Consider the following 19,256-nt stretch of genomic DNA (forward strand, 5'->3'; position numbering starts at 1 on the left):
AAACCCGTATTTTCACACACAGCTGGGGCACAGCCAGGGAAGCCGCAGGCTGGGAGAGCTTCCCCTCCACCCAGCCACACCAGGCCGAGCAAGGCTTGCTCGCAGGCTACCCTGCGGTCACAGCAAGGGGGTCCAAGGCAGCAAGGGTCTACCATTACAGCACGCAGCCGGCTCCAGGCTGACCGAGGCCGGGACAACGGGGGTTGGGAGTGATGAGCAAGAGGAACCATGAATAATCACAAAACTTAATTAAATGTTTGATGAATTTATGATCTTGTCGAGAAGGCACAAGTAGAGGCCTTGCTTGAATAGATAGGGCCAGAAAAGATAAGAACTCCTGCCTTTGTTCTCGTCCTTGTAGATAATTTAGCTTAAACTAACCATATGGTTCTACACCACTAATGAAAATTTAGATAATAAGAGCACTAACAAGCACTAATGTATCAAAACGTGTAAAAGACCATACTGCGCAGAATCACCTGAGGAGGGTCAAGAAGCAGACAAGTGAGGAAGACTATGGAAGACCACCAGAGACCTTCAATGCGCCTGCGTAAAGGACATTTGCATATGCTAATAGTTTCCCGGGAAACTAATGAATATGTATAACATTTCTCGGAAATCTAGTGAATATGTATGTAGAGCATGTACTTAACCTGCACAATTAGACCCGACAGTGTGCACGATAGGTGAAGCGATCCTCCGTGCACCCAGCGCTGCCAATAAAGAATACCTACTTAATAGTTAATCAAACTGTTGAGTTAATTTCTTTGAATCACACCGGGGCCGTACACCTCCGCGGTGCTGCGGTGCCCACTCTTTATCCGTCTACCCTCCCCTGACCTCCCCAACATGGCGGCGGGGAAGGGCCCGCCAGTCCTCACTAGCGCTGTCGCAATAGCGCCTCGCTTTCGCTGCGCTTGACGGTGAGGCCGTAAAGCGGGAAAGAAGGCGGCCGCCTGAGGCAGTTACCGGAGGAGAAGAGGCCGCCATGGACCGGAGGAAGAAGCCGCTGGATGTAGCCGCCTCCTCGGTGAGTGAGCGAACCTGGCCGAGGCCTGGAAGAAGCAAACGGCTTATAAGGGTGTGAGGGCGGCTAGGTGTGCTCCGTTACCCGCAGCTGCGGGCTCCCGCGGGCGGGCCCGGCCGGCGCAGGCCGTGCGGCTCGGGCCGGGGCCGCGCTGGTGTGAGCCGCTTCCAGGGAAAGCAGGACACCGCGGGGTGTCTGCTGCCTCGTCTCCTTAACCCCGGCCCACTGAAGTGCACACTCATTAAAGCAAACGCTGACTTACAGGGCCATGTTGTAACGCCGTGCGTTACGCTTTCTGAAGTCAGGTCTTGGTTTGGGGGGAGGGGGCCTAGCCCCTTCGCCTTCCTGGCCACTTAGTCTGAGTGTGCCAGGGCTGAATGTGCCCCCATTCGTGATGTAATGATAAAATTGAAAAGTGAGTGTATTTCCTGATTTCTTCTAAGCGACAGGAGGTCCCTGTCTTGGCAAATCGCCCTCCAGCCCTTAGGGGTGGCGGGGTGCTGCTCCTCCCTGCTCTCCAGCAGCCTGTTAACAAGGGACCGCTGCCAAACACGTCGTCTTTCCAAGTAAACAGTTAATGCAAACTGTGGGTTGCTGCTTATGAAATATTTAACATTGAATGTTGGGATGATCGCTTCTAAGCAGTGGGCTGGAGGAAGGGTTAATTTACCACACTGCCTCATTGTTACAGGGACCTGAAAAGCAAACGCGTTGGTGTTTGGGACAAATATTAACACCAAAGCCTTTCACTTCCCTGATTTAATGTACATCTGTGAAATCTGTCTTCTGTAGGACTTGCAGGGAAAGTGGCACAATATCCTCTTCCGGACTAGGTTTTTTAATGTAATTTCAAGACAATACCCCTGCTGGTGATGTTTCCTAATGAATGACAAGATAGGCGTTGGTCATAGATGGCAATGCTACTTACATATTTATTAAAATAAAAAAAAAGAAAGAAAATCTAAAACTATATAAACAGTATATAAAGCAGTGGGAAAGTATATATATATGTTATGAAAGCAAACTTTTATCAATTCTTTTCTGAGACAGGAGTTTATTCATTATGTAGTGGTTAGAAGTTACCTTTTCAAATTCAGTAGTGTTATTAGTTGTCTATTTGTTTGCCATCAGGAGGCTAGTAGAATCTATATAGAATTATGTCTGTCTTTTTCCGATTATGTATCAAAGGATCAAGGATATCTTTGGGGGTTTTTTAAATCCATAATTTGCATTCTGTGGTTTTTGTATATTGTTTGCTGTAAACTTAAGAGTGATCTTTGTGATTGGATCAGCACTTCAAAGTTCCACACAAAAATGCAATCAAATGCTCATATAACTGTAAATGCCAAATTGTTTTACTGGAAATACAGTTATTACTTTACTACGGTAACTGATGTATATGCATGTGATATGTCTTGGTTATTTATTTGTTTATTTTGCTGTTGATGTAGTTGGTAGATCTCAAAGCAGAACTCTTCCGAAAGCAAGAAGAATTCAAGAAAGAAAAGCTATTGAAAGATGCTGGCATCTTTGCAAAGCCCAAAACTTCTAATAAGGTATAAATATTTTTCTGTTGTTGTTTTTGTCATTCTTTCTCCTTAAAGTAAGGAAGTTCATATTCAAATCTAAACAAATAAATAGTTTAGAGCTACGTTACTATTCACATGTAAAACCTACGTGATGAGGATGTTCTTCAAATTTAATTTCCAGTTGAGATTCTTGTGCACAACAGAAAACTTATCTCATGCTTATGCCTATCTAAATCACCACTTAATCTTTGTTCTCCAGGGAGCCACAGCTTTTGTAACTATAGGAAAAGATGTTTCCTTTTTTCTCCACAATTTTGTATGCTCCTCTGAAGAATGGAGGATGAGACACTCTTGATAAATGCTCTGCTGTCTGTTCCTCTGTATCGCAGCATATAATAATGAATACATAATTATCTCTCACGTTTTACTCTTTACTGCACATGGGGTTTTATTCATTCTGTAGCTTTCTAGTAGTAGAATATAGTAATTGCTGCCACATTTGAAGAACATGCAGCATTTACAGTGTTGTGCTGTACATGGGCAAAGTGACTATTTTATATCTAAAATGAAGGTAACAGAAACAATTCATGGCTTTCTTATTACTTTAGTAATCAGCAAGATTGTTCTTATTAATTTTTTTAACCTTAACATCTTTGCCAGAATAGATTTTGTCTGATTTCTGAGTGCTTTTTCTTTTCCCCACTTCTCAGCCTGTCCTTAACTATTATATCATACTGCAGTCTGTAATTTTAGGACATACCTGCTGCATCCTACAGCAGAGTAGGTATAGTCTCAACTCAAACATGTGTAAGATGTTATTTACAAAGTCTTTCATGATTGATTTGCAAAGTTTGCATTATGGAATTGAAAAATTTTTTAATCATTACCATTTCAATGTTTTCCTTTCTTTCTTTCTTTCTTGTTATAAAATTGTCCTCCACAGAAACCAAGCATCTGGAACAAACAAAACACAGGAGTTGCAAATCGAGCCAAGAAAGATGTTGAGCAGAAGACAGAAGAGGAGCATATATTAGATAAATCAAGGTAACTCTTGGGCTCTGTAAGAAAGGAAAGTTTTGTAGAACTTCTTTTTCAGTGTTCAGAAAAGCACATAAAGCAAGTTATGCATGTTTTGGACCAGCAGTTCTCATTAGACCAACCGGTAACACCAGCATCAGTTCCATGCTCTTTGACAGTAACGTACAAACAGCTTCCCAGCAGTCTTATGCTCTAGGGATACCTGTCCTCACATTATCATCGCTGTCTAAGTATGTCAGGTTACTGATTTTTAAAAGTCATCTTTAGAATTAAGCCAGGGCAGCAATATATCAGAATCCTATAGTAAAGTGTTTCTTGGACTTGACAGAAAATGCCTTACTTTTTTGCAAGATTTACCTCATCTTCTAAATGAGTTAGTTGTACAATAAGATAAATGTTGAAAATACAGTTTATAAGACATTTTCTGTTTTTCTGTAAGCAGTTCCTTGCTCTTCAAAATTGTCTTCTACTATTCCAGAAATTAGCTAAGGTCTTATCTTCAGTTTCTAAGATTAAGTGTAACTCCATGTTTTCTTTCTTTTTTCCCCCTATAAAACAGTATTTCAGTAGCTCATACCTGCAAATAGTGGTCTAGCTTCCAGTATTTATCTGACAGACTGTAGTAGTTAGATAAAGGTGGAATACTTGTTACATCCTGTTCCTGCCTACTTGACAAAATACACTTAAGATTAATTCACTAAAATTATTTTCAGTACTCTGGAACTGGATATCTGTGTATCTTCAGAAATGTCAGTTAAGGTTCAAAACAAAAACGAGGCATAAGTCAGCTTCTAGTAAGCATTTCAAGCACTCCTGGTACTTTCCCATTCCATTTATCTAAGGCTAAATTGGTAATTTTGAACTGTGTTTGGAATTGGTGGGATTGCAATGTTAATTTTTTGTTTGTTTGTTTGTTCTTTTTCAGGAAGAAACTAGAAGAGAAAGCAAAGCTGTATGAGAAGATGACAAAAGGCGACTTTCCAGGTGAACAAAACTAGTCTAAATGAGTATTTTATGTGTGTGTGTATATATATATAAAATTTGTTTGTAAAGTTCACTCTAAAAGTTGGTGTTTCTGAATGTCTGGTGATTTACAGCAGCTATGTTATGAATTCACTGCTTGTCTTCTAACGTGGGAAAATTTTTTTTGAGTTATTATACAAAGTGATTGACATGGGTTATTCTGCTTTGAAAGGGAGAAAAATATAGGTACTAGAGAAAATAAAATTACTTTTTGAAGGACAGCCTGTCCTATTAAAGCACTATTGGCTTGTTTCACTCATTCATTAAGTCGGTGGAATATATTCTGTTTTTTCAATACAGAATCTTAGAAAAACAAAATTAATTTATTCTCCATTATGCAGTCTTTGGATTGCATTGCTGATGTTCTGTCCTGCGTTCTGATTCTTGGACCTTTATGAAGAGAACAGGACCAGGAGGGGAGTCTGGCTGGTCCATATGGGAATGCCAGTCATGCAGCTAATAGAGAATTCTAATCTGTCACTTTCTTCTCTCATTCAGTCCCCTGCAAGAAGTAATTACTAAAATAGAATCCAAATCTCCTTGCAATTAATCTCCAATGTTTTCTTTACTAATGTCCATCTTTGTCCATATGACCCTGCTACTTTTCTCCACTTTTCTAAAAAGTACTCTAGTGACTGCTTAACTACTGCCAACACACCAAATGTTAAGCATCAAAAAAGTATTTGAACTGTTACATAATAAACCCTGTACTTCTGAAGTAGTTAATGAGCAAAGAATATTTTAGTGCAAAGACTGCAACCTTTTCTGTATTGTACACAAATGATTAATTGCTTTAAAATACCCTAAAACTTCTATTCAGAAATAGTGGTTATCACTGTGGAGCCTATTTATAACTCCAAGTTTGGTACTGAATGAGATTTAAGTATTCCCCAATAGTGTGGTCAAGGGCTTTGCTGGCAGCTGAAAAGCTGATTGTGGCTATTTTGTATTGATTTTGAGCTCGGATCTGTTCTTTTCATGGCTTTTCTCTAAGAATTGATTTTCTGCCTTAGATGAAGAAACTGAGGATTTGTACCTAGTGGATTTTACTCAGAAGATCATAGACAAACAGCATGAAGTACAGGAACTGTATCAGAGCGAAGCTGCTAGAAAGACTTTAGAAAAAGAGACAGATGATGAGGAAACTCAACCTGAAATGGAAATACCACCACCTGAGGACCCAGATGAAGAATGGTTGGTACTACTGATTGGGCTAAGCTGTCCTGACTAGTCTGTTTCTTGACAATTGCATGAGAAACTAATTTTACTCTCCGAAGTAGGTGGAACGGCACCTTTTTCTTTTTTTTTGTTAATACTACCTATTGAGAAGAAGTGGTAACATTCTTTCATTTCACATCTCTTTAAAAGGCAGTCCTTCATGTTACTTTCCTTTCCATGTAGGTAATACTGCAATAGAATCTACGTCTAGGATTTTGAGATATCAGTCACGGAAATGTACTATAAGTGAGACTTCATAATATCCGCTTTTATTTTCTTGCATAGTTTATGGGAGTTCTGATCGCAGTATTGATACAATTTTATGCTTTGATGTTTTGAATTGAAACGTACTTTAGCAAAACTTGGGGTTTTATTGTATCCACCTTCCCTTCTCTAACTGTGTGTGACTTACAAAATGAGCAGTTGTTTTTTTGTTGTGTGACCTCCTCATAAAGGAGAGAAACTCCGATGGAAAAAGAACTCTATTTTCTGGCATTTCTTCCACTGTTTAACTGCAGCACAGCAAACAGTCTGTGACAATTTTCTGTGACATTCCAAGTAACCACTAGTTTTTCATCCAAGATGTTAGGAATAATTATGAAACCAGTCTGAACATTTTCCTTGCCCATTTGTTTAAAAAGCTTGTGGAACAGAGATTTTACTTCTGATAATCAGTTTAAAACAGCAGTAATCAATACGAAACAGAGCACCCCCGTTCTCCAGTTTATTAGGCCAAGATAAGATTTGCAATGTAGTGTTCCAGAATAAATTGGGAGAATTAATCCAGCAGAGTGCCAGAAGACTGCTAGGTTGGAAAGGCAGGTATACCCATTACCAGCATCTTACTGAAATTCAAGATGAAACTATTAACGAGTGATAGGCTCAAACTGCTTTGTGCTGTCATCACTGTAAAGTATCCGAAATTTAAACTGATACGTTTTACTGTTCACATGGTGCTTTTCTATCATTGCCTACATCTCACTTCAGTGACATGTATTATTGTTAATATATTGTTCACCTCAGTGAGGCCATATCTTAATGAGGATATTTGGTTGCTAGCATAATTAATGCTAATTATTCTGCAGCCATAGTTATATCTTTATTATAGAGAATGCAGACCTTTTTTTCTACTGATGTTATGCTATAATAAAAACCAAAGGGCACTGAGTATATACTAAGCTGTAGATATCCTTAGAAATTATGTAAAAGTCTTAACTTACTAAAAGCACAGATCTTTAAAAGTTTGGGTTTTGGGAACTAGATTGCCAGTCATACTTTTTCAGATGTAATAGTAATTCTTTAGAATGGGATAATTGAGGCAGCTTGATGCTAAAGAACTTTCTAGCATTACAGGACAATAAGTATAGCTCTTAACAGCTTTTTTGACAACTGTAAATTAAGTGTTCAGTACTATAAAGAGTTGAATAAGAAGCACAATATGTGCTTCAAGGGAACATTTTGCTTGCGTTTTTAGTCAGCCTTTGTTATGCCAGTTGAATGAATGCTATCAGCCTGTTCTAAATAAGCTTTATACTGATAATTGAAATACATTGTAGCAATTTCATATCCGCAAGAAGTCAATGCCACATCATTATTTTCACCATGGGAAGCAAGTACTAGGCTCAGTTTTATTTTGGTGTGAAAACTACATGACATTATAACTTTTGAACATTTTTTTACACCATCTTATTGCCAAGGCAAACAGCCATCTCAAAGGGAGTAAATGTCTGTGATAAAATTGTCATATGCCCTGTTCAGAATGTATCCACTTAACCTGTGAGTCTGTTAATTGAAAGGTAGAAGAAACTGTCACACATGGACAGACTGAGAGGTTTCAAATACTCTTTGGAAAGTGTTACTGCTTCTGTCTTCTGGTTCTGAGTTCTGTAAGTCTGCAAATAGAAGTTCTGCATCAAATTTCCTTTGCTTTCATTATAGGGTTGATTATGTTGATTTCTTGGGCCGATCTAGACGCTGTATGAAGAAGGATTTGCCAAGTCTACTTAAAATGGATCAGGAGCTTCAAGGGAAAAGGTGTGGTTTCTCTAATAGAAGTGTATGTTCCTTGCAGTATTTACCGTACATATTTTTAATGAGAAGGAAGCGGGGCTGTGCTTTGTTACCCCATTCTCAATCCAGAATTGTTGATGCTACTGTTTTCTCTAGATTTACTTTAGACCAACCTCTGATGGTTACATTGTGCCTTAAAAAATAGACAGACTAGCTACAGAACAATTGTGCATGACTGTGAATTTATCAAAACTTTCTATTATAAAGTCAGATAGTATTCCAAGGCTTCTATTTTACTTCACCTTGGCAGCTGATCGTTTGAAATACATGGCTGGTGTGTTGGTTTTAAATTGCCACAGAATGGAGACCATGGATATCGAATAAAAGCCCAAATGAAATTTTTAATACACTACTAAGGGACACATTTTGATGTAAACATTGACTAGATCTATAACATCACTTACGGAGCATAGTTTGCAGAGAAAAGTTCTCATAAATTGACTTGGCAATCTCTCAGATATTTGATGCATCTTTTAAAACTGTGGTCCTTGTATGGAAATTGTGTTTTATTATACCTTCCAGAAAATGCCAGAGAAGTGATTTCTGGTTCTGTTTAACCTGGAAACTGATGATGGTCTTTTACCCATTCCAAATTCATAATGACATTCAAAGTGAATTTGGTAGATCTCCATTTGTTTGGTTTTGCTCTTCTGTTAAGCAGCTGTTTAACAGCTCTTCTGTTAAAATTATTATGGCAGCACTGAGAATAGCTTTCAGAAAATAATCTAAAGTCACCTCAGCTGAGCCCTTACTGTTGCTGAAGTGAAAATTCTTCCATGCTACCAACTCAGTAGTGTGTTCTCTATATTTTAAACATAAGATGGCAACCATGAGTGCTTTGAAATTGTAGTCTCTGCATTGATATGGATGACAATTGGTTGGCAAAAAAAGCTTTAGCCAGACAATAAAAGAAAAAGATCCTGCTGCTTCTCTTGGGGCAAACAAAAATATTGCCCATATTGGGTATTAATATTTGGCATGGACTTCTAGGTTAAACTAATGGCTACCTTTTTGTTATTTCAGATACCCTTCATTTTCTTATGTTAAATCTGAAATGTTTCTGTATGTGATTGCTAGAATCCAAACAAATGCCAATAAAAGTGATTATTTCATCTCCCATTCTGTGATTTGATGATTCAATAAAGCTTCTGAGAAAGGACATAATTTTGTTTTAAGTCTTTTAATAACATGCCTACTAGTACCTTTTTTCAGAGGTAGTTTTGTATTTCTGTCCTCACAATATACCATAGTAATCAATGTTGCATCACTAAATGGTGCCTACAATGACCTATGTTTTGTAAAAACTGCAATAGTGGATCAGACCCAATCATACTTTCACTGTATGATACCGTAAAACTGGTAAGTTCTCTGTAATCCCTAACTTCGTTGTTGTTGTTGTTATTGTTAATTAGTCAAGGTCCTGATGGGAATACTCTTTTATCTGAAGACATGAGAAGAGAACTTCAGAGGCAGCAGTGGGAAAAAGAAGAAGAAGAAGCCCTCAGAAAACCCATGGGACCCATACATTATGAAGACATTCGAGAAAATGGTATACTTCCATACTTTATATCACTTATCTTTATATCACCAAAGAGATTAGTTTTAGAGGAAGCAAGGGAAAGTTACTTCTTGTGGCTGTATGGGAAAGTATAGGTATGTGTTAAGTCACGTGTGTAATAACCATTTATCCTGGTTTCAGCTGGGAGAGTTAATTGTCTTCCTAGTAGCTGGTATAGTGCTATGTTTTTGAGTTTGGTATGAGAAGAATGTTAATAACGCTGACATTTTCAGTTGTTGCTAAGTAATGTTTAGTCTAAAGTCAAGGATTTTTCAGCTTCTCATGCCCAGCCAACAAGAAGGCTGGAGGGGCACAAGAAGTTGGGAGGGGACACAGCCAGGACAGCTGACCCAGACTGGCCAACAGGGTGTTCCACACCATGTGTTTCACATCCAGTGTATAAACTGGGTGGAGTGGGGTTGGGGGGGATCACTGCTTGGGGACTAACTGGGCATCGATTGCCAGGTGGTGAGTAATTGCATTGTGCATCACTTCTGTATTCCAATTTTTATTATTACTATTGTCATTTTATTAGTGTTATTATTATCATTATTAGTTTCTTCTTTTCTGTTCTATTAAACTGTTCTTATCTCAACCCATGAGTTTTACTTCCCCCTCCCCCCCCCCCCCCCCCCGATTATCTCCCCCATCCCACTAGGTGGCAGGGGGGGAAGTCAGTGAGCGGCTGTGTGCTGCTTAGTTGCTGGGTGGGGTTAAACAACACCACCATTCAAATTACCAGTACATAAGTCTAGATTTATTTTTCCTCAAATTGTATTTTTCTCAAATGCATTTTTCAAATTTCATTACCTCCTCCTGTGTTCTCCTTCAGGAAGCTTCACTTCATGCATTATCTAAAACAAGCCCTTTTTAGCCATCTAAAACTAATGCGATGTATATTGTTGGGATTAATTCCGTGCCTGAAATCAGAGTGCATGGTGCTTGTAGTTACTGTCAATTATAAACTGGATGTAACTTAAATGTATTGATTTTCTTCTTTTCAGAGGCCAGACAGCTTGGTGTTGGTTACTTTGCCTTTTCTCGTGACAAAGAACTTAGGAATAAACAACGGGCAACACTGGATATGCTACGAGAGCAGGTACGAGTTTAAAGAGCAAATTGGGGTATGATGGCATCCTACTTTCAGTGGTCACTGTCTTTGATTTGTTGTGTAAGTCTTATACCAAGTGATGCCCACAGCTGATTCCAAAAAAAACCTGGGCCTCTTTTTCCCTGTTGAAACATGGTACTTGATAAGGATTGCTTTTAGTTGTTTAGTAAAGGAAGATATGTAGTTGATTATAATAACAAAGGAAGATTAATTCATGTTTTTCTTTGCCGTTAAGACACTTGATCAGAGAACTAAACGTGAACAGTTGAAAGAAAAAAGGAAGGCAGCTCTAGATGCAAGGCTGTCTAAACTTCGAGCACGGAAGATTAAGAAATTAAGGGAAGCTGGATTAGAGGAAGAGGCAGAAAAATTGGAGAATGGAGGTATGATCTGCCTTTTTAAGTTAAATACTTGCTATTCCATCTTGTACTTGATTCATGGACAGACATACTCTAATTGATTTAGGGTTGGACATTCAATATATTGGTATTACATATTCTGTATATACAATTAGTATAACTGTTACAATGGTGAGTGTTCATATAACTGTGTGTGGGTAAGAAATCATGCCAGAAATAGCTTAATAATGCACATAGAAATGTGATATGTAGATTTTAGGCTTTTTTTGCTTCACACCTGACAGCAGGAATTATGTGGGTTAATTATGCCTGTTGAGGTTAGAGCTGCTGAAATTTTACCGGCTTTTTTTTTTTTTTTTAAGATGAAGTAGAATAAAAAGTAGTAACAAGTTAATTTTGATATCATATAATATACAATGCTACAGTTTCAGTGCAGTCTGTAAATTGGACATACAGCTGACTTTAGGATTTAGGATGATGAACTTGAGTTCTAATCCCATCTCTGTGCTGTCTCCCTTATGACACTACTAGTCACTTGTACTGTCTGCCTCCTACTGTAAAACGTAGCTAATATTTCACTATGTCAGAATTCTGTGCAAGGGATTAACTGTAAAGCGTTCTGGAAATGAACACTAATGTGCCACTGCTAACTGTTACTGTTGTTCGGAAGAATAAGAATGCACATTGTTTTCTCCAGTAAATGAAATGGAGATAACATGCTAATGTTCTTATTTTTACCTCATTTTCTAGCTTCAGTATAATACTCAGCACATGCCTTTGTGGGTTATTAGGCAATAGATTTTCAGCAGTCTTTTTGATACAACTAGAAAGCTAATGAAGTGTCTCTTGGTAGATATGTTTCCTGATTATCTGGCTTACCTATTATCTTTTCTGAACTAATATGCAGTAATTAAAAAAAAAAAATCGCCTCCCCGCTCAGATGCATTTCATTATTAGAATGAAAACAGATCACCAGTATGAGCTCTATAAATGCAAATAACTCTTGCTTCCTATTCCTCCTATGAAATTCATATAGATTTTATCCCATTACTAATAAAAACTACTATCTCTTTCCATAACATAGAGTTGAAAGGTGCTACTGATGAACCAGAAGCTCCGAGAGTTACTGCAGCAAGTAGAAAGGTAGAGGTTGTCATCCAGGAGAGAAGAGATACAAAGCCTGGTGTGCCTTATGTCCGAGAGTGGGATAAAGGCAAAGGTAAGGAAATGTATATTCGGAAACATTGTTTGAAAACAGTGTGCACAGTGCTACTTTCATTTCTGTTTTGTGATGAAGTATGGTAAGACTGAGAAGCAATGAAATACTTTCTCCCTTTGTATTAATGACTGTCTAGTGTCCAGTGCAGTAATTGACAAGGCATGCATTAGTGCTAGTATCTGCTATAATATCCCCGTAATTTTTATTTCTGTATGAATTACTCTATTTCTGGATGATCCAGAGAGGTTGGCAGAATGACAAATTTCATAGTTCATAAGATTTACCATCTTTCAGTGTGATCTTGATGTATTTCTGTAGTTTGTGCTACGTGACAGCAGGATGTATTACACTGAAACAGATACAGAACAATACTAAAAAGTGATGCAAGCAGAGACCACTTCAGTAACAACATCCCACCTTGAAGCATCTTCCTTGTCACAACACCAACTGATGGCTGTCTTCTAGATCCTTCTCAAACCCGTTAACTCATTTTGCACCGTTAATCTAACCTCATGCACGTTCTTGTAGTCTGATGCCCAACTTCTAAGTAAAAGCAAACAAGGAATAGGCAACGCACATAAATGTCCACCTTCTTTAGTACTTGTGTAAGAGCAGCATTCCTATTCTGTGCAATACTGATACTTCCAGCTTCTTTTTACTTTGCACAGTCTCTTTGTGTTCAGTTAATGAATATCATTGTGAGGGGAAACTTTGTGGTGCCATTAAAAACCAAAACTTTTGGGTCCTATCTGTTAAATCTTTATCCTGCCTGACACCGGTTTTCTTCTACCTCTGAGGAATCCTAGTATCTGACTGACACCCAAGCAGCACTGTACTACAGAACAGGTATTACACTCAGAAAGCAGAGGACAGCTTACTCTAAAATGTGAAGTAAAATAACTGTAGTTCACTGAACATAAATTTAACACAAGCATCTAAATTAGTATAAGAAGAGATACACAAAACAACTTACTCTCTTAGATGCTTTCCTCCCTACTATTTCATTTTTTTAATATACTTTTACCAAAGCAAAGGAAGAAGTCCTGCTCTGATTGGGGCTCTAGTTTGCTACATCAGACAAATGTGTAGCCCTTCTGTATCAGAATTTTCTACTTCATTTCTTACAGAAGTCTTGATAGACATGAATACTGAAAATAATTTTACTGGTTTTAGAGAGTAGTTTTGGGAGACACCTTTGGAGTAGGTTTTGGGGATATCTTTTTTAAGTGTTGTGATCTTGAGCTGTCATTCCATTGCAGTACTTCAGAACTATTTTTAATCAGAAATCAGCAGCTGTCATAGTAACTAGAATATCTACTTCTGTTGAAAAAAAAAAAAAGTTACTGGTTTTCGCCTGTGCCCACTAGAGATAATCTCATCATCTCCATCTTCTAATAACTAAGCTCTTAATGCTTTGATTTGTTAGTATTTTGATTCGCACCTAACTAGTCATTTTTCATAACCAATGACCACATTGTAAAACGATCTTAAAGTGAGTAGGATGAATTATATAGCAGATGGTGGTTATCTTTAATGCTCAATGCTTTTGTTCCTGCTCTGTAAAGAAAGTGGACTGCCAGCTTAGCCAGCAATCTAATACTAGAGGGAAAAGTAATTGTAAATGGCTTTTCACAGCTGCATCTTCTCTGTTTGCTAATTTGTTTTCCCTCCTTTCTGACTGATCTTCAGACCCTGAAATATATACTCAATCTATTTTCCCTGTTTCTAACAGAACTGATGTTTGGACAATGGTCAAAGAAACAGGAAGAACTCAGAGATGAGCGAGATCCAGAATTTGCACCACCTTCTGATTACTTTATGGGACAAAAGAAAGATGATAATTACAGAAGTCAGAATTTGAACAGTCCTGAAACCTCCTCTGAAAAACTGGAAACGGAGACAGCACAAAACCAACAGATGCCATCAGTGCAGACCAACGGCAGCAGCACTGAAGGCATGCCGCCGTCGGTGCAGGCTTACAACAGTAATGTTCAAGATCAGTCAGCATCAACAGAGGCCTGTGGCAGTGACACTCAAGACGCACCATCATCAGCAGAGGATGACAGTAGCGATGATGAGGATATGCTGCCATCAGCACAGGTGTACGGCTATGGTCCTCAAGGTGTGCCACCGTCGATGCAGGCTTATGGCTATGGCACTCAAGATGTGCTGTCATCAGTGCAGGCTTACAGCTATTGCACTCATGATATGCCATTTCCAATGCAGGCTTATGGCTACGGCACTCAAGGTATGCTGCCACCAATGCACGCTTATGGCTACAGCACTCATGATATGCCATTTCCAATGCAGGCCTATGGTTGCAGTGCCCAAGATGTGCCGCCAGCAATGCAGGCCTATGGCTGCAGCGCCCAAGATGTGCCGCCACCAATGCAGGCCTGCGGCTGCAGCGCCCAAGATATGCCACCACCAATGCAGGCCTGTGGCTGCAGCGCTCAAGATGTGCCATCGTCAGTGCAGGCCTGTGGCTGCAGCGCCCAAGATGTGCCATCGTCAGTGCAGGCCTGTGGCTGCAGCGCCCAAGATGTGGCACCTTCAGCGCAGGCCAACAGCAGTGACACTCAAAATCAGGAACCACTTTACCAAAGTTTAGATGATATGCTGTCTTATTACAGACAAGTGACTTGAACTGAGCGAAAAGATAAGCATGAATCGTGATTTAAAGAACTGAAATAAGTTATCTTAGCAAGAATATTATTTTCCCACATCTGGGAAAAATAAGTTCCTGTAAGTAGATCAAAATAAATCCTGGAGACCTAAGTTGTTTTACATCACAGCTGTACTTTTGCCCTGTCGGTTCTTTTATTTTTTTTCCCCCCTCTTTATTAAAAGTATGTGGGTTTTTTTTTTTTTTTTTTTGGCAGTACTTAATTTAGTTTTGTACATGTTTCATTTCAATTCTTCGTCACTTATACCTGAACTTTGGGGTATATTCATGGCTTTCTTTCAAAAGATGAACTCTTCCTTTACTCTGTTGCTCCCGAGCTAGCTTCTGGTTTGGAGGTACTACAAGTTCAGTGATATCTGTAGAAACAGTATTGAAATGGCAGGCCCTCTGCTGCTAAATACAGAATGGGTTTAGGAATTTTGTTACCTACTTAATCTCTTGCCTTTACGAAGTGCAGAATATTATCTAGTGAACAGTGGTGGAGAGTAGTTCACATGGTTGTAATGGGTTCTGCATTCCTGAGGTCTGTATATAACTTATAATTCTGTGAACCAAATTAGAGTGGAGAGAGGCATTGCAGAAATCAGTAAATAATGATGGTTAGACTAAGAGTAAACACTTCACTAAAGTAGAAATCTTGACAGCTGAAATTACTGTCTTACTGGTTTAGAAAATGCTCTCATAATTCTCCAAGTGCATTTTTCTTGCATCATCTGTTGTACTTATGGCTTTATTTTATTTAAAACTTTTTTCCAAAAACTGTGATATAGCAGTCATTATATATAAAAGAAGACCAACCTCTACCAAACAAGCTTTTATTTCAGAATCTTAGTAAACAAGAATAATTCTTGTTTACCATGTAGAACATTTTTATTTCTGAAGGTAATTTAGATGCCCCATTTGTATTTTAAAAGCTCGTACAAGGGTAAGACCTAGAAAAGCAGGTTAGAATGGGCAATTTCATAGATTGTCTAAAGTTAAATGACGATACTGTCAAAATAGTGAGCATTTGAACAAAATAGTGAACTAGCCAAAGAGACAGAGATAATGTGCTACTCTTGTGTGCTTCATTCAGATCTCAGGCTGCTTTGCAAAGCCTGTTGAACAGCAATGTGCTCAAGGTGACTGAGCAAACTTAGCGGCATGCAGAACACATTCACTGTCCCCAAACTCTCTTTTAACCTCAGCTAGTAAACACACTGTATCACTGGCTTTTGCACAGGAATTTGCAGAGCAGGAATAACACCTCACAGGAGGAGTAACGTTCCACAAGAGCACAGGTGGTACCATTTTAAAGCCACAAAATACCCCAGTCTTATCCTTACCAAATGTTGAAGAGACTGGAGCTTTATGATAACTTTGGGTTTCTGTTTCTCTGAACAGACCTACAACTTGAGGATAGTATGACACTATTAATGGCCACATCCACCTGAAATGCACTGAAGTCTTAGCAGCAGCTCGTTGTTTCTGCTGCTGCTGACACTGACCTAAACTCAGCTGTTGTGTGTGGTGTTAGGGTGTATATTTCTTCCTCTCCTTGAATCTCTTCAGTATGAATAAAGAACCTGAAAATAAATAATGATCATATGCTAATGACTGAAAGGAAAAGGAAGATGTTACAAACCCATCTGGTTTTACCAAATGTGAATGCAGGCTTTTTTCTCATAAATTTGGTACAATCTCAGGTTAGTCAATATCCATGAGATGGCAGTCTAGTCTTACTGATTTGCTATAAGAAATTCTGCCAGTATATACCTATTTTCTGCTATTTATTTCATAATAACATTGAAGTAGTCTCTGATGAGCCTGATCTGAGAAGAATTTTTCAAATGCTGTGTCACCTTGCATTTAATTTTGAGTTTAAAACAGTTGCATTGTGTTTTAGCAGCTTTCTACCACAAAGGTAAGAAGTGGTCAAAACACAAATTTCAAATTTGATTAGTTAGGAAAACAGTCTCCTTTCAGTGCCACCAGTTGTTGAACTTGTACATAGAAACAGACGTTAAATGCTGTAATGTTTCGTAAAGAAGTGTTTGGTTGCCCACAGAGTAAGCAAGGCAAAAGCTAATTGCTAAGCTAGAGTTATTTGCAAAGACCCTACTACTTCTTAAGGGTACCAGACTACTTTGATTAAATTTCCTAGGTATCCACTATCAGATTTCATTGCTGTGCCTCACCATACCTTTGTCCTCATGCTTAAGTGGTACAGGAACATGTCTGACGTATCTTGACAAAAGTGACTTAATAGTGACTGTCATGTTTAAACTAACTAATTAGGGCAGACTGGTTGTTACAGCACTAGCACAGGAAATGAAGGACCTCATTCAGATTCCTACCGTCTGTCTGGGAAAGCTTTGTTCAAATGATGTAACTTTTATGTACATGAGTGAATGGTAAGTTTGGACTCAAAACAGCTTAGCTCTATGTTGGAATAAACGCTGGAATAAACATCTAAGATTTCACTTGTAATGGGCAATTTCAATGTATGGGGCAGGGTAGAATTGGTTTCCAGCTTAGAAATGCTGCTTTTTAAAACAGGTAATGCATTTAGAAGTATTCTATGAAATCTATTGGAAGAACAATCCCTTTTGACCAGAGATGCTTTAACTAATCCATATTTAAATTTCATACCAAGAAAGAATTTAGTACTATAGTTTCTTGGTTCCTACAAATAAGATCAGACTGAATGAGCAACTCTGTTTGAAAGAAATTGAAAAAAAATATTTTAAGAACTGACGTGTTTTATATTTTTGAAAGGTCATAACTTAGAAACCACTATAGTGCCCTTGGAAGATGGGGTTTCAAATGATACCATTACAGCTTGGAGAAAAGAAAAATGGAAGATGGAGATTGGTGGGCCTGCTAAAGGCTGCAAAGGAATCACTAGTCCATGCGAGTTAGACCAGGAGCTCTGTGCTTGAACTACCATTGTATCTCTGTGTTACATTGTGTCCTTCTTTCTTTTTGTTTGCTTAAGGCAGCTGTGGGAGGGAGGATCAACTAGAAGGTAAAAGCATGACAAACTCCCCAGTGTTTTGAAGCTCACTGGGCAGTGCGGTGAAGCAATTTAGGATGATTTGGGTTGTATACTTCATGCTTTTTTAGCCACTCTCAGTCTAGAATCACAGTACAGTACAATTATTTATTAATTAAGCTTCAGAATATTATTCTGAAGTAAGATAATACCACTGTCCCCATTTTGCAGAAAGAAGAAAACTGAAATGCAAAATGTCTCATGCAAGGTCACAGAGCAAGTCTGTGGTAGAGTAGAAGTTCAAACCCCGTTCTCCAGGCTGGCTGACTTATGCTAGAGAAGTTTCATATTTAAGACCTCACATGAATCAGTATGTGGAACTCAGAGTAGGGTATGATTTTCTTGGAGCTGAACTAACTCTAACGAGTGGGCAAAGTACTTGAGAACATTAGAGCTTGACTTGAATTCATTATGGCAATCATATCCTTCAATGGATTTCCCTATAAACAGTATTTGCATCTATTCCACTACTATTTTAATCATTGACATTCATTTCCTACTGCCTTCTGGGCTTTGTTTCTTCTGTGTCCTTCAGACTGTGGGTAATTCTATATATATATATATATATATATGTGATTTAGGAGCTATATTGTCTTTGTATTAGTTTAACACTGAGCTGGAGCTGCACTGAGGAATGAAATGTCATTTATTACATAGCATTATGTAAAAAGATACGATCAAAGTGTTCCTTTGTTCAGCTTCATTTCCATAGCCTAATACTAAACACAGGAGGATTCTTGGCCAGGAAGGCAGTTCAATGTCTACATTAAACTAAAGCCTATTGAGAACAGCTCTCCCACAGCAGTGATCTGTCACTTTGCCATTTGGTCTCTTTCCCTCTTGTCTTGATTTTTGGCTGAAACACTTTTGCATATTCTCTCATGCTGTGGAGCACACATTTCTATTCAATCTGCTTCATTCTTATTTCACTCAGACCACCTCAAGTTAGCTTCACTGTGATTGGCAACCTCATTCATTTCATTTAGTAACTCCTGGGGCAAACAATTGCTTATTGATACACTGCCAAGGTTATACATTTGTCTCATATTCTGGCCAGAGCTAGAGGACATTGTCTCCCGTTCCCTCTTCCTCATTTTAAACGACCACCCCCAAGTTGCCTACTTTGACACCAGCAGAAGGAGGGTGTGCACTTGGGCTATGTTGGTAAGGATCTGCCACTGTCAGTATATGACTAGTGTAAGTAAAGTAAAGCAAGCTTGTGTATTCACTCTTCTCTGAGCATGCAAAATTGTGAGCACACTGTATCTATGGTTGCATTTCATGTGTTGGAACCGAGCTCTTCGCTAAGAGGTACCAGTGGTGGCTTGTGTTGCCTTCAGTGTTCTGCACAAAGCCAGGGGCAGTCCCTAGCTCCTTGGCAACA

The 19,256-nt window shown here is 38.6% G+C and overlaps 1 protein-coding gene across 5 annotated transcripts; it reads left to right on the top strand.

Moving 5' to 3' along the window:
* The first annotated feature begins 751 nt into the window (after nucleotides 1-751).
* Nucleotides 752-18,482, top strand: CCDC174 (coiled-coil domain containing 174). 5 transcript variants are annotated; one of them, XM_049827186.1, is made up of 12 exons: nucleotides 752-1,030; nucleotides 2,479-2,583; nucleotides 3,500-3,600; nucleotides 4,520-4,578; nucleotides 5,631-5,811; nucleotides 7,774-7,869; nucleotides 9,318-9,454; nucleotides 10,468-10,562; nucleotides 10,810-10,957; nucleotides 12,018-12,152; nucleotides 13,885-14,546; nucleotides 14,589-15,003. In XM_049827186.1, exons 1-12 carry the CDS (start codon nucleotides 989-991, stop codon nucleotides 14,796-14,798), a joined length of 1,971 nt encoding a protein of 656 aa, XP_049683143.1. In that variant the 5' UTR covers nucleotides 752-988; the 3' UTR covers nucleotides 14,799-15,003. The 5 variants fall into 5 exon arrangements, 4 of the variants coding, with proteins under 4 accessions (XP_049683143.1, XP_049683144.1, XP_049683145.1 ...); XR_007509350.1 differs by adding an exon at nucleotides 17,596-18,482 and having other exon boundaries at nucleotides 753-1,030; nucleotides 13,885-14,897; XM_049827187.1 differs by having other exon boundaries at nucleotides 753-1,030; nucleotides 14,631-15,003.
* Nucleotides 18,483-19,256: the final 774 nt, after the last annotated feature.

The sequence above is a fragment of the Accipiter gentilis genome, chromosome 23 (genome assembly GCF_929443795.1).
Source record: "Accipiter gentilis chromosome 23, bAccGen1.1, whole genome shotgun sequence".
In the NCBI taxonomy this organism is placed as follows: Eukaryota; Metazoa; Chordata; class Aves; order Accipitriformes; family Accipitridae; genus Astur; species Astur gentilis.